A 25,750-nucleotide genomic window follows, 5' to 3' on the forward strand; every position below is an offset into this window, starting at 1 on the left:
TCACTAAGAGATCTAAAAGTTATTCAAAACATATTATTATCATGTTACCACTGGAAAATATCCATAATAACGGTATATGCTTGTTTTTGATTAATACATTGATTAAGGATAACAATTTTCTTCAAATATTTAAAAACTCTGAATATTTTGCATGTTTTTGTGATCTGCTTACATTGTGTATTTCATTTCAGGTTGAAGCGTTCAACATCATTATGAATAATTTTAACTCAAGTTCACTGCAAAACATATCCATTGTGCGCCCTGAGTACTTTTATATCAGTGGGTTTACTGGAATACCTTATGTAAAATATTACTTTATCTTTTTGTTTCTTACATATTTCATTGCTGTCTTTGGAAACTCATTTGTGCTTTTCATGATATTTACTGACCGTAGTTTGCACATTCCTAGATACATTGGAATCTTTAATTTAGCTTTAGCAGACTTTGGTGAAACAAATGCACTGATTCCAAACTTAATGAAGACCTTTCTGTTTGATTCACAATACATATCTTACAATGCATGTTTAGCAAATATGTTTTTTGTTTTTTTCTTCCTTGGAGTTCAGTCTTTAACTCTTGTTGTTTTGGCATATGATCGTTATATTGCTATTCGCTTACCATTAAGATATCATTCAATTGTGAATAATTCCCTTATGTTTGTGGTTTTAATTGTTGTATGGTCACTTTCCATCATCGTGATTGGTTTGATGGTAGGTGGCATCAGTCGACTTTCCCTTTGTAAAACCAATGAGATAAAAAGCTACTTTTGTGATCATGGACCGATTTATAGTATTGCATGTAATGACAACACCATGAGTTCTGTTATGGCAAGAGTTTACAATGCATTGTTCCTCTATGCACCTTTGTTTGTAGTATCTCTATCATATATAGGCATTTTTCTTGAACTAATTAAAATTACAACATGGGAGGGACGGATGAAAGCACTGAAAACTTGTTTCACTCATATGTTCTTAGTAGGAATTTTTCTTTTGCCTATAATAAGTACATACATTGCTGCATTAACTTTTACTCTCCATCCCAATGCAAGGATAATAAATACTTCCCTATCAAGTGCCATTCCACCCATGGTGAATCCCATCATTTATGTCCTAAACACAAAAGAATTCAGAGATTTCATAGTGAGAATGCTCAAAAGGAGATCCAAAATAAAGATACATGCTTTAACAAAGTGAAATTCTAATCGAAATACTATTTTATGTCTAATTTTAATATTCCTGAGGACTGTTTCAAGTATGTACAGTTAATACAGAAATACATTTAGGCTCAAACAGAAAATACTGATCTCTGCATAACAAGAGCTTACTAGACTTTTCTAGTGAACATTTTATTAAGGACAGTTAATTGACTTCAAACTAATTTTACTAATACATTTTACAGAACTTATACTAGCACATAGTCAATGTACACAGTATACAATAAAGAAAATATAAATAAAACTGAAAATCAAATTTAAGGCAGTTGATATTAAAACTATTAATGTGGGTTTACTTTATTAAGACAGAAAAAAATATAATAGTAGGTCTGAGACTCTATAAAAAACTTAAAATGGGGTGTATTTGAGGTTCTTATTATGGCTGTTTATCCACAGATAAATGGATTGCTAGATGTGACAAGTAGAAGCAAAAACTGATTCTCAACAAATATCTCTGACACATGATTGATATTTATTATACAGTAATGTTATTCTCAAAAATGGTCTGCAAAAGAATGACTTTTTTGTACATCGTCTATGTATCAAAGCACTGACACTAGTTTCTGTATGTACTTAAATATTACCATTAAAATACGGAAACATTTTCAAAATCCTTATAAATAATTGTAAATGTACAAACCGGATTCCAAAAAAGTTGGGACATTAAATAAATTGTGAATAAAAACTGAATGCAATGATGTGGAGGTGCCAACAACGTATTTTATTCAGAATAGAACACAAATCACAGATCAAAAGTTTAAACTGAGAGAATGTATCATTTTAAGGGAAAATATATTGTTTCAAAATTTCATGGCGTCAACAAATCCCAAAAAAGTTGGGACAAGGCCATTTTTCACCACTGTGTGGCATCCCCCCTTCTTCTTACAACACTCAACAGACGTCTGGGGACAGAGGAGACCAGTTGCTCAAGTTTAGAAATAGGAATGCTCTCCCATTTATGTCTAATACAGGCCTCTAACCGTTCAATCGTCTTGGGCCTTCTTTGTTTCACCTTCCTCTTTATGATGTGCCAAATGTTCTCTATAGGTGAAAGATCTGGACTGCAGGCTGTCCATTTCAGTACCCGGATCCTTCTCCTACGTAGCCATGATGTTGTGATTGCTGCAGAATGTGGTCTGGCATTATCTTGTTGAAAAATGCAGGGTCTTCCCTGAAAGAGATGACGTCTAGATGGGAGCATATGTTGTTCTAGAACCTGAACACTGTTCTCTGCATTAATGGTGCCTTTCCAGACATGCAAGCTGCCCATGCCACAAGCACTCGTGCAACCCCATACCATCAGTGATGCAGGCTTCTGAACGGAGCATTGATAAGAACTTGAGTTATCCTTGTCCTCTCTGGTCCGGATGACATGGCGTCCCAGTGTTTCATAAAGAACTTCAAATTGTGACTCATCTGACCACAGAACAGTCTTCCATTTTGCCACACTCCATTTTAAAAGACCCCTGGCCCAGTGCAAACGTCTGGGCTTGTGTAACTTGCTTAGAAATGGTTTCCTCTTTGCACTGTAGAGTTTCAGCTAGCAACGGCGGATGGCACGGTGGATTGTGTTCACTGACAATGGACACACTTGGATGTCCTGTCCCCTTTCCAGCATGTGAACTGTGGGGGAACACACCAAATTCCTTAGAGCTTTGAGCAGGTCTCGACTCATGACACCAGGACTCTGGAACTATGTGACAGTGAGTCTACCTGTTACGACACCGCCACTTGCACTGAAATAAACACAAGAACCTGTCCATATTCACCAAGAGCAGTGAACCCCAGACCATCTGCTATCACGACTGAAAATTGCTGCACGGTTCCTGTGCGTGACTTCAGACGACATGGTGCACAAACTCATAAAATTTAAGTTCACTTAAATCTCTCATATACAGCTTTTATTTTACTAAAAACCACAAACAGTGACAAAATTTGATCTGTGGTAATTGATGCACCCCATAAAATTACATATTTTCACTTTTGAACCATTTGCAGACAAGAGTCTATATGGTCCCTTTTGTATTTGGCAAGGAGAACCTGATACACTCTTTGCCCCAAATCAAGTTGAAACATAGACTCACTTGGTCAGAGCACATTCCAAAGAACTCAGCAGTGTTTGTGTATAAAATTAATGCATGGTGTTCTCTTGCACACTAGATTTTCAGGTTACAGTTCTTACTGACAGCAGTGCCTGCCACTAAAACAGCATGTCAGGGCTGTAAATGATCTGAGAATTAACAGAGATGTTAGTTCATATCTACATAAGAATCATATATATGAAAAATTCCAATCTGGATTCAGGCCACATCATAATACAGAGACAGCTCTAGTCAAGATAACAAATGATCTTCTTCTTGCCTCTGATCAAGGCCACGTATCCCTGTTGGTGCTTCTTGATCTAAGCGCAGCCTTCGATACAATAGACCACAATATTCTCCTAGAAAGGTTAGAAAACATGGTTGGAAATACAGGGACAGCCCTATTATGGTTCAAATCTTACTTAACGGAACGTTATCAATTCGTAAATGTAAACAATCTATATTCAAATTATTCTAAAGTAAGATTTGGAATTCCACAAGGTTCTATTTTAGGACCATTATTATTTACATTATACATGTTACCGCTAGGCACAGTTATAAGAAACCATGACATTAACTTTCACTGTTACGCAGACGACACGCAATTGTATATTTCAGCCAAGCCCGATGACAAACACAGATTAAAGAAAATAGAGGACTGTGTAAAAGACGTGAAAGGCTGGATGTTGCATAACTTCCTCCTTCTAAACAGCAACAAAACAGAGGTCCTGCTTTTGGGTCCAAAGGTGGCAAGAAATAAATTATCAGATTTAATTTTAAATCTCGCTGACTTTCCAGTTAAACCTGGTTCAGCAGCAAAAAATCTTGGTGTCATAATTGACCCGGATTTATCATTTGATCAACACATAGGCAGTATCACTAGGACAGCTTTTTTACATCTTCGCAATTTTGCTAAGATTAGAAATGCCTTATCCCTGCAGGACGCAGAAACATTAGTACATGCCTTTATTACGTCAAGGCTTGACTACTGTAACGCACTACTGTCAGGATGCACCAGCAGCAATTTAAGAAAACTTCAACTAGTTCAAAATGCTGCAGCCAGGGTCCTCACTAAAACTAGAAACTTGAACATATTAGCCCAGTTCTATCATCACTTCATTGGATGCCTGTTAAATTCCGCATCGACTTCAAAATTCTGTTATTAACATATAAAGCTCTACATGGGCTTGCTTCTGAATACCTTCAAGATACAATTTCCTATTATGAGCCTCCACGTTTACTCAGATCACAGAATACTGGATTTTTAATTGTTCCCAGAATTCAGAAGGCCTCAGCTGGGGGAAGAGTCTTTTCTTATAAAACCCCCAAACTCTGGAATGATCTTCCAGAAAATGTTTGGGACACAGTCGCAATCTTCAAATCTAGGCTAAAAACTTATTTATTTAGTTTATCTTTTGGTAGTTAATGCTCACCCATAGATAAAGGCGGCAGATCCAGGGGGGTCCATGGACACAGGGAATTATAGTAAACTGAGACGCTGGTGCTGTCGTCCCGCCACTTCACCCGATCACACAGGTTTGTTGACGGTGGAGCGGAGGGATGGCTGTGTTTCAGGATGCTTCCGTGTCTGTGTGTCCTTCTGGTTCTCTCCTTTTACTTAAAGCTGTCATAGTCAGATCTGTCATTAGCCACACTCTGTAAATGTTCACATTTTCTCCTTTACAAACACCAAACAGTTCAAAACTAATTCCATCCCTTTACATTTTTCCGAGAAAATGACTGCCCACCTGTCTGTCTGGACACTGATGGATGACTGTCGAGATCCTCCTCCATGCTTCAGATCAGCTGCCCACGCTCCAGCAACCACCAAGTGCCTTGAAGCTGCCCCTACACTGAAGTTCTCACGGACTACTAACTGTTATCACCAGTAGATTGACCAGAGGAGGATGGTTTCTTCCTCAGCTGGGGGAGTTTTTCCTTGCCACTGTCGCCCCTGGCTTGCTCACTTGAGGGTTTTACATTTTTTTTTACATTTCATGTCAAATCTTTGTCTTACTGTAAATCTGTGAAGCTGCTTTGTGACAACATCAGTTGTGAAAAGCGCTATAAATTTGATTTGATTTGATGTTAGCAATCTATTTGTTCCTGTCCTGCTGGAATTAGGTTCTGTTTTTGACACATTTGATCATAAAATAATATTTGCTAGGCTGCAGTAATGGAAAGTTCTCAGTGGCTGAAGTAATATAGAAGTGAGTGTGATGTTTATGTTGGATTAGATGCTTCTTCCTCAGAACAAAATTAAAAACTTCAAGTGTCCCACAAGGATCAAAATTCAGGCATTTACTGTTCAACATATTTATGCAATTTATATTTCCTTATATCATTAAGGAAAATGAAATTAGTTATAATTAATACACAGATGACACTCTTTAACATTTCCTTAGACCTAAAAGCCTTTGAATCAATAAGCTCACTAAGAAGAAAACATAGCAGAAATAATTAAACCGAGGGATAGTCAGGCTAGGTAAGAAGCCATGGAGATATAAAGAAGTGCACATTTTAGTGCACTGGCAAAGCAAAGTACGAATGTTGTCTCTTGTATATGCATAACACATTACAGTAATACATATTAAGGTATATATTTACGTTAAGTGTATAGTGTCATGTCTTGAACAATAAATGTGCTGAGGCTTGTCTATTCATATGACTGACATTTAAATAATTATTTATATATTTAGCCTAATTAATGTTTTCTTTTTTAATTACCCACCCCGTCAAAAAGAAAAAAGTAATATGAATGCACTGTATGACGTCTTGTGACATATGGCCTGGGTTATATATATATATTGAAAGCATCACTATTTGAATATCTTAAATCACTAAGAGATCTAAAAGCAATTCAAAACATATTATTATCACTTTACTACTGGAAAATATACATAATAACGGTATATGCTTGTTTTTGATTAATACATTGATTAATGTAATCTCTTCAATTTTTTAAAACTCTGAATATTGTTTTTGTGATCTGCTTACATTGTGTATTTCATTTCAGGTTGAAGACTTCAACTTCATTATGAATAATTTTAACTCAAGTTCACTTCAAAACATATCCATTGTGCGCCCTGAGTACTTTTATATCAGTGGGTTTACTGGAATACCTTATGTAAAATATTACTTTATCTTTTTGTTTCTTACATATTTCATTGCTGTCTTTGGAAACTCGTTTGTGCTTTTCATGATATTTACTGACCGTAGTTTGCACATTCCTAGATACATTGGAATATTTAATTTAGCTTTAGCAGACTTTGGTGAAACAAATGCACTGATTCCAAACTTAATGAAGACCTTTCTGTTTGATTCACAATACATATCTTACAATGCATGTTTAGCAAATATGTTTTTTGTTTTTTTTTTCCTTGGAGTTCAGTCTTTAACTCTTGTTGTTTTGGCATATGATCGTTATATTGCTATTCGCTTACCATTAAGATATCATTCAATTGTGAATAATTCCCTTATGTTTGTGGTTTTAATTGTTGTATGGTCACTTTCCATCACTGTGATTGGTTTGATGGTAGGTGGCATCAGTCGACTTTCCCTTTGTAAAACCAATGAGATAAAAAGCTACTTTTGTGATCATGGACCGATTTATAATAATGCATGTAATGACAACACCATGAGTTCTGTTATGGCAAAAATCTACACTGCACTGTTCCTCTATGCACCTTTGGTTGCAGTATCTCTGTCATATATAGGCATTTTTCTTGAACTAAGTAAAATTACAACATGGGAGGGACGGATGAAAGCACTGAAAACTTGTTTCACTCATATGTTCCTAGTAGGAATTTTTCTTTTGCCTATAATAAGTACATACATTGCTGCATTAACTTTTACTCTCCATCCCAATGCAAGGATAATAAATACTTCCCTATCAAGTGCCATTCCACCCATGGTGAATCCCATCATTTATGTCCTAAACACAAAAGAATTCAGAGATTTCATAGTGAGAATGCTCAAAAAGAGATCCAAAATAAAGATACATGCTTTAACAAAGTGAAATTCTAATCGAAATACTATTTTATGTCTAATTTTAATATTCCTGAGGACTGTTTCAAGTATGTACAGTTAATACAGAAATACATTTAGGCTCAAACAGAAAATACTGATCTGCACAACAAGAGGTTACTAGACTTGTTCTAGTGAACATTTTATTAAGGACAGTTAATTGACTTCAAACTAATTTTACTAATACATTTCACAGAACCTACACTAGGACATAGTCAATGTACACAATATACAATTAAGAAAATAGAAATAAAACTGAGAATCAAATTTAATGCAGTTGATATTAAAACTGTTAATGTGAGCTTACTTTAATAAGACAGAAAAGTACTACTTTTTTGTCTTATTAAAAGTAGGTCTGAGAGTCTAAATAAGTTCAAATGGGGTTCTTATTATAGCTGTTTATTTATAGATAAATGGATTGCTAGATGTGACATGTAGTTGAACTGTTATTTGATAAAATGATTCTCAACAACATTTCTGACACATGACTGATTTTTATTGTATAGTCAATTTATTGTCAAAAATGGTTTGCAAAACCTTGACTGCTTTTTTCTCTATTGCTCTATGTATTTAAGTGTCAGCACTGACACTAGTTTCTGTATGTACTCAAATATTAGCATTAAAACAAGGACACATTTTCAAAGTACTTGTAAATGGTCTCAAAATCAAAATAATTGTAAATGTATTTTGATAAGGCAAAATTTTTTTAGATGGCTTGTATTTTTCTTGTATTTTTTTCATGATTTAAAGAAATAGTTGGTATTTTCTGATAATTTTGAAATATTTTGAAATAAAATGAAATAATAAAAGAAAACATTTAAGGGACATGATTTAATTTTAATTGCTTCTTAATTTAATTATTTCTGGATATTTGTAAAATGTTAAACAGGCTCTCTGTACTGTAAAATGCAACTACACTATTTGGTATACTCCTGGTAACTTTCAGAGAATAATTCCAGAAGTAATAATCAGTTGTGTAGTCGGTTAGCTGAATCCTACACTACAAACCTGAATAAGTTAGCAGAACTCAAAGAAAAAACAAGGCAATCTGTTGCTATACATTGTTTAAGTTTATAAACTAAACAGTCAGAAGTATGCATACACATTTACTTTAAATATCTAAAACTTAATTTGATGCTTAATACAACTCAAAAATATGCATTTCTGGTACTCAAGACTTTTAAGTAACATTAACTAATTTAACAATAAATTCATTCTTTGTCTGTAACCAAGGTATTCTATTACAGGGCACCACACGCTGAAACCTATGGACACTCTTGCACAGCCAGTCCACCTACCAATCAGTGTTTATACACACCAAACTCCTCAGGGCAGTGACCCGATGCAGGTCTCAAACCCAGCACCCCAGGATTCTGGAGCTATGTGACAGTGATTCTACCTGTTGCGCCACCTCCCCTTGCACTGAAACAAACACATATATCTGTCTAAATTCACTAAAAGTAGTGAACCCCAGACCATCTCACTGAAAATTGCTGCACTGGTCCTAGGTCTGTGATTTCAGGCGACATGCTGCATAAACTCATAATATTTCTGTTCACTTAAACCTCTCGTGTCCAGGTATTTTTACTTAAAACCACAAACAGGACTCTGCTAAATCAAAATTTTAGTTTCACAAACTCAAAAAGAAGAATTGTTGAAATTAATTCAATTGTTTAATTGAGTGAAATCTTCAATTAATTTAATGTTAGAATCACTCAATCAAGTTGATTACCATCCATCCATCCATTATCTGTAACCGCCTATCCAATTTTTTAGGGTCGCGGGGGGTCCAGAGCCTACCTGGAATCATCGGGCGCAAGGCAGGAATACACCCTGGAGGGGACGCCAGTCAAGTTGATTACTTTGAACATTATTTACAGTGTACTTCGTATATTTCAGTACTTACAGAAAGATTTGCTTTCAGGCTTGGAAATGAAATGGTAAAACTTGTAAGTTATAGAAATTGCAAAGTCAGCAGAACTGTTTAAACTGGTAATTCAGTAATTAATGGTCATACAGAAATATCTAAGTTTAATACAATAGCTTTCAACATTTATACAAATCAGTCTACCTCAGAAAAATATCAAGCTTCTTTAAAAGTAAGGAAACATTTATTATATTGCACATTTCTATGTAAAATGACATACAGATATAAAATATGTGATATCCTCAGGGTATTTAAGGAGGAATTATTGAGGGGACAAAGTTCATTTAGGTGCCATTTATCACTTGGTCTGAGAGGCATTAAAAATAATTTGCCTCATGCTTTAGAATTTTGTATGCTTATTTTACCAATGATCATGTTTCACTTTAATTTCTGCTACAGTTTCAGGTCCTGCTATGTTCTCTCCATATCATTAAGATTTCAGAGAATGTGCACATATACAGATGAATGCAGAGTAGGGACAGAAGGCTCTGTGTGTATCCGTATATAATGTTGAGCATATATGAGCTTTATAGGACAAACAAACAAACAAATAAAAAATATATCTGCTGCCCCTTGCTGGTAAAGACTGGTGTAACATGCTATGTGTTACCCAGTTATTCTGTTACTCTTATAACAGCAACCATCAGTATGTTACCCTTCTGGTGCACCTCGATAGTATAGAAAAAATGTGAAACCTTCTCATATAGCAAACTCACATGAAAGTGCTTTATAACCATGTTATTAAAACATGTTCTTCAGCAAACAAGACTTCTGACAAAGACGACAGAGTGACACAGGGCAATTTTTTGAGCTGGAAAATTTGGATCAGGATTTGAATCAAAATTCATGTGTTGTTGCATTGTATACATGTGATCCACTAAGTTTAGGTATCATATCACAATTTAGCAATAACAGTAAAGAACTTTGTTCTAACATTTATTTACCTGCTTATTATTTGTATTTTCAGATCTTCATTAAATGGTGAAAATGGTTGCAGTGGCTGATTAATGCTTTATCCCAAAACCCACCCACTTGTACCTTACCTTCTAGACTGCCCTACAATTCCCTTCTCTAATGTGATGGCTTGCACAGGGATGGGTTAGAACCAAGGATCCCTGAGTGAGTTACCAGTGGAGCAGTTCGTTAATGGATTCAAGTGCAGGATAACCAGAAAACTAAATTTAACAAAAATATACATAAATAAATATATATAAACATATATATATATATATATATATATATATAATAGGTTGGAGAGGACCAACAGAGGGAAAGAGAATTACCCTGGCCAAGATTAGAACAGGTAAAATCCTGACATAGAGGCCAGTGAAATCCCACTGCACCACTAGTCTCATGAGAAAAGTTGTTACTAACCATGTGGCTAACAAAAGAGGGGTTATTAGCCATTTGAGTTCCCAGAAGGGGGAAAAATAAAAAACACTGCATTGTATAACCTCACACATGACAAAATTTGATCTGGTTTCTCTCTCTATATAGTACTACTAAAAGAGCCCTTGCAGCCAAGAATCATATCAACCATTCTTTTTTTAGGAGCACTGCCAGATTATCCCTTTATGACAATGCAGATACAGTTTTTGAGCATAGACATGCATTCAATTGAAAAATATAGCATAAAAACTGACAAAATGCTTTACTGACTGCTTACTTTTAAACAGAGTGTGACAAGCAACATAATTTCAGGCTTAAAAGTGTTTGCAATAATTTCAAATATATGGTTCTTCATAGCACAGGTCCAGTTGATATCTCTCATATTTTAATATCAACTTTACATTTGCTTCCTATGCATTTGTTTTTATGAATAAGGTAAAATGGAGCTCTTGAAAAAACGTGATTGTTATTAAAATCAAACATTACCATTATTTGCTTTAATAGGTATTTCATTTCAGACTTACTAACAAAAAAGGGATAAGAATAAAAGTCATTATGAGCAGCTTGAACTCCAGTTTAATGCAAAACACAACCATCGTGCACCCTGAGTACTTTTACATCAGTGGATTTACTGGAATACCTTATGTGAAATACTATTTCATCTTTTTAATTTTTACATACATCATTGCTGTGTTTGGAAATTCTTTTGTGCTTTTCATGATATATATAGACAGAAGTTTGCATATTCCTAGATACATGGGCATCTTTATTTTAGCTTTGGCGGACCTTGGTGACACAAATGCACTGATTCCAAACCTAATTAAAACCTTTCTGTTTGATTCACAGTACATATCTTACAATGCTTGTATTGCAAACATGTTTTTTGTTTTTTTCTTCATTAGTGTACAGTCTTTAACTCTAGTTGTCTTGGCATATGATCGCTATGTTGCTATTTGTTTACCCTTAAGGTATCATGGAATTGTGAATAACTCTCTCATGGCTTCTGCTTTAATGGGAATATGGTCATATTGTGCTGTTTTGCTTGGGGCAATTATGGCTTTGATCACCCGACTTTCCTTCTGTAAAACAATTGAGGTAAAAAGTTATTTTTGTGACCATGGACCAATTTATAACATTGCTTGCAATGACAACACCATAAATTCAATTATGGCAAAAATTAGGACTACGTTATGCATTTATGCACCTTTTCTTGTCATAATTCTGTCATATTTAGGTATTTTTATTGAGTTAAGTAAAATTACATCTTGGGAGGGGAGGATAAAAGCCTTGAAAACATGTGTCTCACACTTGTTAATAGTAGGAATATTTTTCATCCCTATAATAAGTACATACATTGCTGCTTTAACTTTTACTCTACATCCCAATACTAGGATTATCAGTACTTCACTTTCAAGTGTCATTCCTCCCATGGTAAATCCAATCATTTATGTCCTTAACACAAAAGAATTTAAAGATTTCTTAGTGAAAATGTAAAAAAAAAAAAATAAAGGTCTATGCTGTAGCAATGTGATTTCAAACTCAAAATCAAGGTAAAATGTCAATGTCATTTGCCAATGCCTGTTACTAATATTCACCTGTATGTAAAATGATAGTAGCTGTTGCAAGATGCAAGCACAAAAAAAAAGACAATAAACATAAAAAGAAATCTTAAATGACAAATGGTTTCATACATTTCAATAAAGTGCAGTAGTTGAAATGTTCTTATGAATATCACCCAAAGTGAAGGGGACAGATTTTGTGAAATTTGTTTGTTATAGCTAAGCATTTATGGATCAAGAAATGCACTACATTTCTAAAGAAATTTTAAAAAATCATTGGATGTTATGCATTTTAGATTGTGACAGTGAATTGTTTAAGGCAATGCTTCAGATGAACGTTTAATACAAAATAGAATTTCATGTGAAAAGAAAAAAAAATGTTGGCCTTCAAAGTTGCTAAAATATGTATGATGTTAGGTTTGCAAAAATAACTCAATAAACATGGGTGGGCAAGCCTTTAGTCACATTTAGAAAACTAGAACTGTATTCTGGGTTTGAGTTGAGAGGGTAACAGCGTGAACTTTACTCAGTATTGGATCGGAAAGGAAAATGGTGGTATCAAACAGCACTAGTGTGTGGATGATGTCACCCACACAGCTCACTGGGATTTGTATTTCTCAGCTATGCTACTTAGATCCAGCGAGTCTGTTAATTTTCAGTAAAAAAACAAAAACAAAAATATGCATGATGCAGCACTTTGTTTAGTAATGCTGTACTTGAGGCATATTCAACTCAAAATAAACAATTTATCAATACATGACAGTATTTAAGCCTTAAATTTGTACATTAGCACACTTAGCCACAATGCTAATCTGGGCAAAGACACTTACACTTATAGGCCCGCTAGCAACAACCTAGCAACTGAACCGAATATATGTATGTACTGCATATAGAAGCTACCTGGGCTTTTTTTTTCTATTTCACTTGCTTGTAAACATTTAAATGTTTTCCAACATGAACATTTCCACACATTTCCACATAAACATTTCTTTAGCTAGCACTATTTAAACTCACCAGAGTTTTCCTTCACAAAATATCTGATTCAGGAAAAAAAAATCGAAAGAATAGGGCAATACTACTCTTATTAGACTGTCTTGACAGTTTAACAACTTTCTAAACAGAAACAGAAACTTACATGCGATTTAGAGACAGGCTCAGAAACAGGATGCTCGATAGAACAGGGTTTATACGCGATAAGTTTTCTTATCATTATAATTTTATTAAATGTAAAAAGTATATGCATAATGAACATATTGTGAAAAATTCTTCAATTACAGTGCAAACTAAGAGAGTAGTTGCCACTAGAAGCCAAAAAACGAAATATCAAGCAAAGATGTCACCAAAAGTTAAGCCAACTGTACCATGTGGGTTTGTGCTTAAAGTCTGATAATAATAATATTGAATCTCTAACTCTCCTGTTCACAGTGAGAGAACCTGTCTGTCAAGATTGGTCTTAAAAACCAATCAGAAACAAGCAAAGGAATAAAAGAGTCAATTGTTGCAAGCTATATTTGTGACTGAATGTGTTGTAACTAGGTTTCAAGGGAATTGAGCACCCCCTAACATGGCTGACGCCCCAGTATTATGTACATAGTGTTGTAAACCTTACAGCCAATATGAGGTTTGGGGTTTACAATATTGTGTTTATTTTAAAAGGATGTGGTCAGTGTTTTACCTAAAAATATAGGGGCTTGCATGCTATCTGACTTTTGTTTTTGGTAATTCCACGTCACCATTATCTTCCGTGTTATTACAATCCTAAACAAATACTGTAAAATGTTGTGGAACTATCAACTGTGTATGTCTGTTTACAAAGCCGCTTAAGGCAGTTTACTCATGTGCTGACAGGTTAGGTTGCCATAGGAGGAACAGGGAAAAAAGGAAATATTGCTTACTCCTCAGGTAACCAAAGGGGAAATATCTCTACACTGTATGAGCATCACATGACTAAATATTATCTGATGTTTCTATATATGACAGACAGACATTTGAGTGTTTCATTACTCAGTTCTAGGACTAACAGCATTTTAGTGCATTATGATTTTGGTCCTTTAACACCATTTAAATATTCCATGTATATTCCATGTTCGTGCAAATGTATTTTGGTTTATAAGGTAAAAAAATGCTTCAAATGACAAACAAATAATATTTAATTTTTAAAACTATATATAATTTATATATAACTATATATAATTTTTAAAACTATAAAACTATATATATATATATATAATGGATATACAAAATGTTTTTTAACCATTGCTTGCATCTTTTTTCATTACAGACTGAAGAGAAAAGACAATAATCAGGATTAACGTTATTATGGACAACTTGAACAGTTCAGTGACAAACAAAACCTTTGTGCGCCCTGAGTATTTTTACATCAGTGGATTTTCTGGAATTGCTTATGTGAAATACTACTTTATCTTTTTATTTTTTACCTATATCATTGCTGTGTTTGGAAACTCATTGGTGCTTTTCATGATATTAATTGAGCGAAATTTGCACATTCCTAAATACATAGGAATATTTAATTTAGCATTAGCAGACTTTGGGGAAACAAATGCACTGATTCCAACCCTTATGAAGACATTTCTGTTTGATTCACAATACATATCCTACAATGCTTGTTTGGCAAACATGTTTTTTGTTTTTTTCTTTACTAGTGTTCAGTCTTTAACTCTTGTTGTTCTAGCATATGATCGCTTCATTGCCATTTGCTCACCATTAAGATACTATGCTATTGTGAATAATTCCATCATGTCAGCAGCTTTAATGGGAGTTTGGTCATTTTGCACTGTTTTGATTGGGACAACAGTGGCTTTGATAACCAGACTTTCCTTCTGTAAAACCAATGAGGTAAAAAGCTATTTTTGTGATCATGGGCCAATTTATACAATTGCTTGTAATGATAACATTATAAACTCAGTTATGGCCAAAATCTGCAATGTGCTACTCATCTATGTACCTCTGATAGCCATAACTGTATCCTATTTGGGCATTTTACTTGCTTTATGTAAGATTACAACATGGGCTGGACGGCTGAAAGCTCTCATGACATGTAGTTCTCATCTGCTGGTAGTGGGAACATTTTTCCTCCCTTTACTGAGTACATACATTGCTGCATTAACTTTTACTCTTCGTCCAAACGCTAGGATAATCAGTAATTCACTCTCAAGTGCCATTCCTCCCATGGTAAATCCTATCATTTACGTCATAAACACAAAGGAATTTAAAGATTTCATAATGAAAATGGTCAAACAAAAATCTGAATTAATGGTCCATTCTTTAGCTAAGTGACAGTAAACTGTAATACCATATTTAAATGAAAACTGGTATTTAGAGTCAAACTCCATTTCATCAGCTGGTCTATAACTGTATAGATCTATAACTATAAGCTGTTCAAAGCAGATCTATAACTTAAAGAGCAGAATTTAATGAAAGTTATTGTAACAGTGTATTAATATGGAGAATGTTTCAAATGTTAAACTTGCACATTGGAGGCCCATAGCACATTTATATTTTCTTTCTTACAGCATCTATTATTTATGTATGACAGGATTTAATAATAATAATAATAATAATAATAATAATAATATTTTTATCTTTGACCCAATAGAACCAGACTCATTAAATTAGTAATACATTCAGTTTATTAGTCCCCTACGACTATAGGGCAAATCCTGAGATCAGTATATATATATATATATATATATATATATATATATATATATATACAAAAAGCAAAATGTATTTTAATATATTATAGATCAACATGTGAATCTGCGCTGTTTTTTTGTTTTGTTTTGTGTTGTTTTGTTTTGATGGAAGATTTGTTTGCAACTGTTGAAATGAATGTATAGGCTGCTTTATAAATGCCTTACTTAATTATGAATGCTGTTAATAATTAAAAATGTGACTTTTTTTGTATGTGAAAAAAAGCAAAACACAAGGGAAAGAATGGCAGCCTACACTGTGCTTTGTTCATGTGCTTATTTAAGTTTTCTTAGCCTTTTTCCTCTTTGCAAGTTACCAAACTTGCATGTCACTTAAATACTGCAGAAAAACACTTGTGTGCACAACCATAACTACAAAATTAATGTAGTTGGTTACCTTTCAAAAGGCAGGGATGGACCTGTTTGGTTAGCACACACTGGGTGAGGATTTTCAAATACTCTGCCATAAACCAGTAAAGCTCTGCCTAGGCCCTTGTGTTTGCCTGCTCTGATAGCCACAAATAAATCTGGAAGAATTAAATGTGCAATATAATTTTCTATTTTTGTTACTGTAGAATTAATTCTGTTTCATATTTTGTTGGAAATGCTGCAAAGCACATGGAGGATAAAGTAACATTGTGCTTCTATGGGAGATGCAGAATGTTATAATTCTCTGCTGCCTCTGAGGCAGATTCTGAAGAAGTACATTCCTGCACATTTGAGTTATGACTGCTGTGTCTGGAGAAGCTGCAAAATGACACAAAGTAGTTCCTCAGCGGCAGCAGTCATGTGCTTTCCCACTATCTTCTCAGGGAGCAGAGCATTAATATATAACATTCTGTAGCTCCATTAGTGGCAGCAGTCATAAATCAAGGCTAAACAATATACTTCTTTAGAAAGTGTCTCAAAGGCAGCAAAGCATTTTAACATTACACAATTTTCTCAGAGGCAGTTACATTATCCAAAGTAATTTCTGGATGCCAGAGTATGCAAACACAAATGTCTTTGTAAATCTCTGCCCAATGTGTTCTGACCAGTCATGTTCATCCACCTTCTGGCTGGTAACCAATAACAGTGCTTCTGTTTCTAAAGTGGCGCTGCCTCCAGAACCATTTTTGCACATGTTTTAGGCACAGGTTCAGCAGGTACCTAGTGCACTACTTATATATGATATATATAGAGGTCCATTTTATGAAGTGTGTGTGTGGGTGTGATGTTTATATGTAGAACATTGGTCCTGGAGGAACGTACTGTATAGTACTATACAAAACACTGTATATGGTGGAAATTACAATAAAATCCACCAGACTAATCCACTTAAAGTGGCCTAAAATCCAACTCTGGATAACTTTTGGAGTTGAGTGGTTGTCTTGCCATCAGTAGTTCTTTCACATTGTTTTAGTGTTAGATCTTTTTCATGTGTTTTATTTCTTTTTATATGGATGTTTTGCAATTTTATCTATTTTTGTTTTGTTAGTTGATTATATTTTGCAGCATTTTGGGCAACACTTATTGTCTTTAAAAGTGCTAAAAAGATAAATATGAATTGACAAAAAAATGTTTAAGGACATGCAATCAAAAATTACATATTCTCTGGTGTGCACACCCTGAAGCGGGCACAAGTCCTTCACAGGGCAACACACACTCACGGACACTTTTGAGTCACCAATCCACCTACCAACATGTGTTTTTGGACTGTGGGAGGAACCCGGAGGAAACCCGCACAGACACTGGGAGAACACACCAAACACTTCACAGTCAGTCACCCAGAGTACGACTTGAACCCACAACCTTCAGGTCCCTGGAGGCATCTGAACGCGACACTACCTGCTGCACCACTGTGCCACCCAGCTAAATAACTTCTCTGCAGAAAGTGCAACTAAAAGGCGAATGGCGCACACTTACAGTTCTGCCCTTTTCTGTTGCTCTCAGTTTCTCTAGTTATTTTCTTCATGTGCTTTTTATCTACATGCCTTAACTGCTTTAATTCATCCTTTGTCCCCATGGGACCCCTGTTCTTGTGACTATTTTGAATACTAGTAATACTGATATAATTTATAATATAATTTAAATAGAATTTTTTCAAAGTAACATGATAAATAGTAATATAATGCGTTAAATTACAATTGTTTGTACTTATTTTATGATAGGCTGATAAAACTGAAAGGAATGCATATTAAATTGTACAATTAATTATTGTACAAATCCTATACATGCACTCTGTGGGAAAGAAAAAATGGAAAAAAAAACCACTCTGGATTTCATGATCACGACAAGGTATGATCTCATGTTTCCCTATATAATACATCCACATTTATTTCCTGAGTAGCTAAGCACACTGGGTAATTCTGACTACAATGTTCAGAAATGTGTTATTGAATATGCCTGTGTTTTAACTACAGGTGAAATCAACCTCTTCAAAACAACAGAAATTCCTTATGAACTGTTATTATTTTGACCATCTAAACATAAAAGGGATAATTTTTTATTATTGTACATTTATCTGTGCATTGTTATTTCATTTTTTCATTTAATTTCTACAGGAGAACAGAAGTGTTCATTTCATTATGACCACTTTGAACGCAAGTTTATTTCAGAATATGTCCTTTGTGCATCCTGAGTATTTTTACATCAATGGATTCACTGGAATTCCTTTAAGCAAATTTTACTTCGTATTTCTGTTTATGACCTATATTATCGCTGTGTTTGGGAACTCTTTTGTGCTATTTGTAATACTTACTGACCGAAGTTTGCACACCCCTAAATATATAGGAATATTTAATTTAGCTTTAGCAGACTTTGGGGAAACAAATGCACTGATTCCAAACCTAATGAAGACATTTCTGTTTGATTCACAATACATATCCTACAATGCTTGCTTGGCAAACATGTTTTTTGTTTTTTTCTTCAGCAATGTACAGGCTTTAATTCTTGTTGTCTTGGCATATGATCGCTTCATTGCCATTTGTTCACCCTTAAGATACCATGCCATTATGAATAACTTCTCCATGTTGGCAGCTTCAATGGGAGTTTGGTCATTTTCCATTGTTTTGATTGGGACAACAGTGGCTTTGATCACCAGACTTTCCTTCTGTAAAACCAATGAGGTAAAAAGCTATTTCTGTGACCATGGGCCAATTTATACAATTGCTTGTAATGACAACACTATCAACTCAGTTATGGCAAAACTTTGTTCAGTGCTATTCATCTACGCACCATTGGTTATAATAACAGTATCATATTTAGGCATTTTTCTTGCAGTAAGTAAAATTACAACATGGGATGGACGGATTAAATCCCTGAAAACCTGCGTTTCACACTTGATAATAGTAGGGATAAGTTTCCTCCCTGTCATAAGTACATACATTTCTGCATTAATATTTACTCTCCATCCCAATACAAGGATAATTAGTACATCACTGTCCAGCGCAATTCCTCCAATGGTAAATCCCATCATTTATGTCCTTAACACAAACGAATTCAAGGACTTCTTACTGAAGACCCTCAAAAACAGGCTCAACATAAAGGTCCGGGTTTTAGCAAAGTGATGTCATGCACAGCAAATTCTCCAGTGTTAAATCAACGCTATTAGTGTTAACTTAACACTGAGAGTGTTACATTATTACATTAACAGTGTTAATTTAACACTAATAGTGATTTAACACTGGTGAATTTACTGTGTGTTAAGGTCTTCAGCTGGTTTTAGTCAAATCACTGTGCTGATGTCCACTGCTTTAAATATATGACTGAGGTAATGGAGAGCTTGCTAATTAGCCATAAATCTGAAAAATTGTTTAAAATATAAAGAATATTTTGTGACAATGTGATTATTTATTACTGCAGCTGTACTGTGTACTATAGTTTATGATGGACATATATATAAAGTGAATATGCACAAATAGTATGATACTGATATGTGTGTTTATTTTAAAATCATGGTTTCATTATTTAAAAATGCAAATATTGTGTATTTTTTGTAATTAGGTTGAAAGTCCTATGCAAGATAACTGTGAGAATATTCCAGTAATCTTGCAAAGATATTTGAACCTGCAGAATCAATACACTGAGGCTTTGGTCCTAAATTTGTATTCCACCTTTGTTGTGTGGTGCAAAGTTTCACATTACATGGTTGTTTTTAATATTTATAAGGTCCTGAACACAATGAGACCTGGATTATGAGATTTAGATTTGCCATATGATTCTATATTTGGCATGTGGTAATCAGTTAATCAGCTAAACTTTAATGATGACAAAATAGAAGGACTTCTAATAGTCAATGTTGTAGTAAATATAATGACATTTTTTTACTTCTGTTAAAATGTAACAATTTAAGTTCCATAGCACATTTTTTTCTTCCCATTACATTAACAATTACTTAAATAATGCAGAATCCGCCAAAAATGTAATTATCTGAACTTTCCTGCTATGTGCTCAATGATTTTTGGTAGTTTCTGTTTACATGAAATGAAAACGTCTTGGTGTGGCACCAAAGATGGGATACCCCTATGAACCCAGGTACCCATTTATGTTATTTTTTTGTATACTCTCCACAGAAAAGCTGTCATTTCAAATGAAAACCAGTACATCTGGCTGTTTTCTGAGTAAAAGGAGCACCATTCAGGACCTTTGTAAATTGGTGTGATATTTTGTGATTCAGAACTATTCTCATCCAATACACCCAACACCAATTCCTGTCTACATTGTGTGTCTCATGACCATGTAATCAAATTCTCACAGAAATATTCCAAAATCTCATAAAAACTCTTTCAGACAAGCAGAGATTGTTGCTGCAGGGGAAATGATATTCAATACTTTACTACTGATCTAATACATTACAAGACAAGATGTAACTGATCTTTTTTTCTCATTCAATACCCAACACTGTGTCATTGTGCCACTTTGGGTCTTTTGCTGCCATCTTGTGTTAATAGTAAAAATATTTCACTTCAAAAATTGCTTAAAATACATTTACACAAATATAAATATACATATACGCATCAATAAGTTAAATATTGCAGTTCTTATTATTTGATATCAGTTGTATTATTATAAGGTGTGAATTATTAACAGGTTTGAAACAAAGAGTTACTATAGAGTACTATAGACCTATGTTAGCATAAACAATTGTGTATAAATGCATGCACAATGGAGCATTTCTATATGTTTAGTTCATAATCTAATATTTATTTTTTCTTTTCTGACTGGGTACTAATCAACTGATCTTTATTGTTTGCTTGTAGTTTCTTTTATTAGATCTTAAACTGTAGAGCAATCTTCTGAGATTGAGAATGTGTTTTCTTCTCTACAAGAGTAGAGAAAATAATTTACTCTAATTTTTATAATCTAAACACACACACACACAAAACCCTTTCCTTTATGTTTTTATTTTTATTTTTTTCTTGCCACTTGTGACTGGATACTGGCTCGCTGACATCAGATGAAAAAATATTGTAAGTGGGACAACATTTTAAGGTCAGTTCTGTACTTCAGTGTCACAGAGAACAGTCACTGGTGAAATGCATAACTGGACTTATTGTAATTACAGTTAATGTAGTTAAATCACTGCTGGATTAAAATCAAAATAAAATAAATTCATGTCATGTTAATTAGAATATGAATACATAATTACTATTTTTAAAATTGTATTCAAAAGTCCTATTTTATTGATCTGTGAGATATATATGAAACAAGACACTGAGACGCATACTTTGTTTTTTATTTTTAATTATTAGTTAAATTACCTTTTTTGCCATTGGCAATCATGTGCCTTAAGGTTCAGGTTTTATATGTGCAACAGTAGTGAATTCATCTAAAATATTTTTCTTGTTTTTGCAGATCATGTTTGACCTTTTGAGGCTTAATAAATGTGAACACCTTTCCTCTCAGCTCCTCAGTCTTTAAGCTGTATATGATTGGGTTCAGCATTGGTGGGAGGGTAACAGACACTGTTAGAATAGCAGTGTAAAGATCTGTTGCTTGTACTAATTTCAGGCCTCCCAAAATATATGCCAGGATTATTGGGACATAGTAAATCAAGACCAAGACCATGTGTGTCAGACAGGTGTTGAAGGCTTTCCAACGTTGTGCAGTGGATGCAATTCTCAACACTGCAAACACCACAACAATATAAGAGAGAATAATGAATGTCAAAGGGCAGAGAAGTACCACCAGAGATTTAGCAGTGGCCAGTCTCTTGTTAAATGAGATATCTGTACAAGCCAAAACAAAAACAGGGCCATGTTCACAACAACTACTATGAACTACTCTAGATTTACAGTAGGGGAGATTGCTGGCCAGAGTTACTGGGAACAATTCAAGTAGAAAAACCAGAAACCAAAGGCCGGCTATAATGAGACCCATCCTCAGATTAGTGTTGATGTAAGGGTAGCGCAGAGGAAAGCAGATAGCGATCAAACGATCATAGGCCAGGAGGGCGAGCGAGAAGCTTTCCAAATCACCAAAAAAATGCATGAAGAACATCTGGGAGAAGCAGGCCTCAAAAGAGATGTGATTGAGGTTGAGCACAAACACAGGGACCATCTGTGGAATAATAACACTGTTGATGGAAATGTCAACTACAGCAAGGTTGCAAACAGCAAGGAATTTAGGGATCTGTAGACTGGAGTTCATGATGAACACCTTCAGAACAATGAGGTTGCATAGCAGAGTGATCAGGTAGATCAGTACCAAGGACATGAAAATATAGTTCTTATTGCCTATTGTGTTGAAAGCAATTAGATAAAATCCCTGATCCAGAGCATCAGTCCCATTGCTACTGACAGCTGAAATATTCATTTGAGTGGCTTATTCACACCTATAAGAGAATATGGCAAAGTTTATATTAGGGCACATTCTTAAAACAGACATGTTCACAATAACACATTCTGTTCTGAATTACAAACAGATGTATTTAGTTGAAACCATGTACATATAAAATTTTAGCACACAAAATGTGCTCAAATTGTTGTGGGCCAATTGACATATCATGTTCTTCTAATGAATAGAACAGAGACATATATACATGCAAAAAAGGAGATGAAAAAAAAAAAAAAAAACTAATCAAAAACCTCTTCAAAGTTGAATATTCCATGCACATGTAATGACATATTAAGCTAGCCATGATATGACTTACAGCACTTTGCCACCTCTGTTCACGCCAGGCTTTCATTGGCTCAATCAACAGTGAACATCCCAAATATAAATAGCTGAAAAACTGTCCAAAAGCGATTTGGGATTAATTAATCTTGGTGTGTGAAAACAAAGAAACTATTAGGTTTGGTTTAGTGCACCCAATTAGGCCAAAACATTCTGTGTAGTGTCTAATTACTGGACTTATTGTAAACAAGTTAGTCCAGCAGTAGTTGTATTAATGATCATTTACTAGTCATTAGTGATAGTCTATAAATAGTTTAGAGTCAGTTATGGTTCAGTGCTTTATTTTATTACTACAGAGAACAATCACTGGGGGGCTATGCCAGAATGAGAACTGGTCATATTGTAATTTACAGATATATATTGTGGTATCTTTGTTCTAATACTCTTAGCTATAATATAACACTCATCCATAACTGTTTATCTATTAATGTTCTTGTAACTCGTGCTTTAACTGATTTTGGTAGTTAGTATCAAAGTGATAGCATTCTGAATTCCCTGGGTTTAAAAATGGCATTGGCTGGAATATTCTTATATTTCCTTAAACTAGAAAACTAGTAAAACTAGAAAATTACGCAATTCTTGAAGCAATTTGTGTCTCTTAAGGACATGGTGGTTGAAATAATTGTAGGTTATAAGAAGGGCCTGTTTTGAGGTGCAACTGTGAGATAGAAGGCATGTTCCTTTCTGGATAATTACTTGCCTGGTAAGCTGGAATTGCCTGGCCTGTGAGGAAACATTCTATTCAGCCTTCTACAGTAAAAACTATGGGTGAAATGATTTCTCAGTAGAACTATACTGAGTACAATCACCAGTTCTAGTTTGGCCCATACTTACATTCGGCAATGTATTAAAAACATCCTTGTTACTCAGAATTGCTTACACCAGGTTCCTTGCTGACTCACTCATAATAAAACACTGCCTGCATATGTAGCAAAAACACAAGATGACACAAGTGCCTTGATCATGTGAGAATTCATTCTATATTCTATAATTTAATTAGATATTCTCTGATTTCATTCAATACATTCTGAATTTAATTCACTATTTTCAGATTTTGGCTGCACGGTGGCGCAGCAGGTAGTGTCGCAGTCACACAGCTCCAGGGGCCTGGAGTTTATGGGTTCGATTCCCACTCCAGGTGACTGTCTGTGAGGAGTTAATGTGTTCTCCGTGTCCATGTGGGTTTCCTCCGGGTGCTTCGGTTTCCTCCCACAGTCCAAACACACAAGTTGGTAGGTGGATTGGCAACTCAAAAGTGTGTGTGTGTTGCCCTGTGAAGGACTGGTGCCCCATCCAGGGTGTATTCCCGCCTTGCGCCCAATGAGTCCAGGTAGGCTCTGGACCCACCGCGACCCTGAACTGGATAAGCGGTTACAGATAATGAATGAAGATATTCAGATTTTGTTAAACATATTTGGAATTTAATTTAATATTCTCATAATCCATTCAATACATTCAGACATGATTCATTTTTTTCTTGGTTACATTTGATTTTGTCTTTGTGTTAATTATTATTTTGCATGGACTGCCTTATGTCTTTTTTCTCTGTTTGGTTGTGCCACTGGTTACTTGTTCTTCATCATTGGACAGCACATTATTAAAAACACAAACAACTTGTAAAATAATTTTTCATAGAATAAGATTGTGAATAACTGAACTTTCAATAAAATCAGAAAGAAAATTCTAATGAATTAAAAATAAAAATAAAAATTGAGTGGAACAGGGACCTGGAGGTTGTGGGTTCAAGTCCCGCTCCTGGTGACTGAGTGTGAGGAGTTTGACGTGCTCTCTGTGTGTCCGCGTGGGTCTCTTCGGGGTGTTCCTGTTTCCTCCCACGGGGTCCAAAAACACATGTTGGTAGGTGGATTCGTGACTCAAAAGTATCCATAGGTGTTAGTGTGTGAGTGAATGTGTGTGTGTGTGTGTGTCTCGCACTGTGAAGGACTGGCGCCCCTCCAGGGAGTGTTCCTGCCTCGCACCCAATGATTCTGGGTAGGCTCCGGACCCACCGCGACCCTGAACTTGATAAGCGGTTACAGATAGTGAATGAATGAATAATCATTAGTGATTGACTATCAATAGTTTTGAGGTAGTAAATGATTAATGCTCTATATTCAATAAGACAAGACAGTCATTTGTGGAATAAAACAGAACATCTGGTCATATTTAATTACAGATATTATACTTAAATCACTGCTGAAAGAAGTTCCACACATCTGCAGATCCTCCTTATCATTGTGTTTTTGCTCTGATGCTCTCATTAACAATGTGTTTATTTGTATTCTTACACTAATTTAATTTTCCAATGTTTGCTTAATTTATTAAGTGTTCTATTTGTTTAAATTACTTGATTTGATGACTACTGCTCTTTGTGTGAGGAAACAGACTGTACTTTAATAAAATAAATATATTATTATTTCAGAAGTCATACTATTTAAATCAAAGAGTAAAACGGAATTATAATAACTACAACTAATCTAACATGACTTATTTTTATTAGAATAAAATTCAACGAAATATATTCTAAGATGGAAGTGAGATCCTGCCTCAAGTGGAGGAGTTTAAATACCTCGGGGTCTTGTTCACGAGTGAGGGAAAGATGGAGCGTGAGATTGACAGGCGGATCGGTGCAGCATCAGCAGTAATGAGGGCTCTGTACCGGTCCATTGTGGTGAAGAGAGAGCTGA

At 34.8% G+C, this 25,750-nt stretch overlaps 6 protein-coding genes across 6 annotated transcripts; 5 read left to right on the forward strand and 1 right to left on the reverse strand.

The window, feature by feature from the left end:
- The first annotated feature begins 212 nt into the window (after positions 1-212).
- Positions 213-1,193, forward strand: LOC136709230 (olfactory receptor 51A4-like). Its single transcript, XM_066684317.1, has one exon. It carries the CDS (start codon positions 213-215, stop codon positions 1,191-1,193), a length of 981 nt encoding a protein of 326 aa, XP_066540414.1.
- A 5,138-nt stretch (positions 1,194-6,331) lies between these two features.
- Positions 6,332-7,312, forward strand: LOC136709389 (olfactory receptor 51A4-like). The gene has a single exon (XM_066684574.1). The coding sequence runs from the start codon at positions 6,332-6,334 to the stop codon at positions 7,310-7,312; it is 981 nt and encodes a 326-aa protein (XP_066540671.1).
- Positions 7,313-11,185: 3,873 nt separating this feature from the next.
- On the forward strand, positions 11,186-12,130 carry LOC136707658 (olfactory receptor 51F2-like). The gene has a single exon (XM_066681858.1). The coding sequence runs from the start codon at positions 11,192-11,194 to the stop codon at positions 12,128-12,130; it is 939 nt and encodes a 312-aa protein (XP_066537955.1). The 5' UTR covers positions 11,186-11,191.
- A 2,375-nt stretch (positions 12,131-14,505) lies between these two features.
- On the forward strand, positions 14,506-15,492 carry LOC136707483 (olfactory receptor 1M1-like). Its single transcript, XM_066681601.1, has one exon. The coding sequence runs from the start codon at positions 14,515-14,517 to the stop codon at positions 15,490-15,492; it is 978 nt and encodes a 325-aa protein (XP_066537698.1). The 5' UTR covers positions 14,506-14,514.
- A 2,977-nt stretch (positions 15,493-18,469) lies between these two features.
- Positions 18,470-19,456, forward strand: LOC136706109 (olfactory receptor 1M1-like). Its single transcript, XM_066680043.1, has one exon. It carries the CDS (start codon positions 18,476-18,478, stop codon positions 19,454-19,456), a length of 981 nt encoding a protein of 326 aa, XP_066536140.1. The 5' UTR covers positions 18,470-18,475.
- Positions 19,457-21,713: 2,257 nt separating this feature from the next.
- LOC136705570 (olfactory receptor 10A6-like) lies at positions 21,714-22,703 on the reverse strand. Its single transcript, XM_066679245.1, has one exon. The coding sequence runs from the start codon at positions 22,701-22,703 to the stop codon at positions 21,714-21,716; it is 990 nt and encodes a 329-aa protein (XP_066535342.1).
- Between the last annotated feature and the right edge of the window lie 3,047 nt (positions 22,704-25,750).

Source organism: Hoplias malabaricus, chromosome 1, assembly GCF_029633855.1.
Source record: "Hoplias malabaricus isolate fHopMal1 chromosome 1, fHopMal1.hap1, whole genome shotgun sequence".
NCBI classification, from domain to species: domain Eukaryota; kingdom Metazoa; phylum Chordata; class Actinopteri; order Characiformes; family Erythrinidae; genus Hoplias; species Hoplias malabaricus.

Coding starts and splice junctions, on each gene's coding strand:
- LOC136709230 (XM_066684317.1), top strand. CDS start 213: ATGAATAATTTTAACTCAAGTTCACTGCAAAACATATCCATTGTGCGC.
- LOC136709389 (XM_066684574.1), top strand. CDS start 6,332: ATGAATAATTTTAACTCAAGTTCACTTCAAAACATATCCATTGTGCGC.
- LOC136707658 (XM_066681858.1), top strand. CDS start 11,192: ATGAGCAGCTTGAACTCCAGTTTAATGCAAAACACAACCATCGTGCAC.
- LOC136707483 (XM_066681601.1), top strand. CDS start 14,515: ATGGACAACTTGAACAGTTCAGTGACAAACAAAACCTTTGTGCGCCCT.
- LOC136706109 (XM_066680043.1), top strand. CDS start 18,476: ATGACCACTTTGAACGCAAGTTTATTTCAGAATATGTCCTTTGTGCAT.
- LOC136705570 (XM_066679245.1), bottom strand. CDS start 22,703: ATGAATATTTCAGCTGTCAGTAGCAATGGGACTGATGCTCTGGATCAG.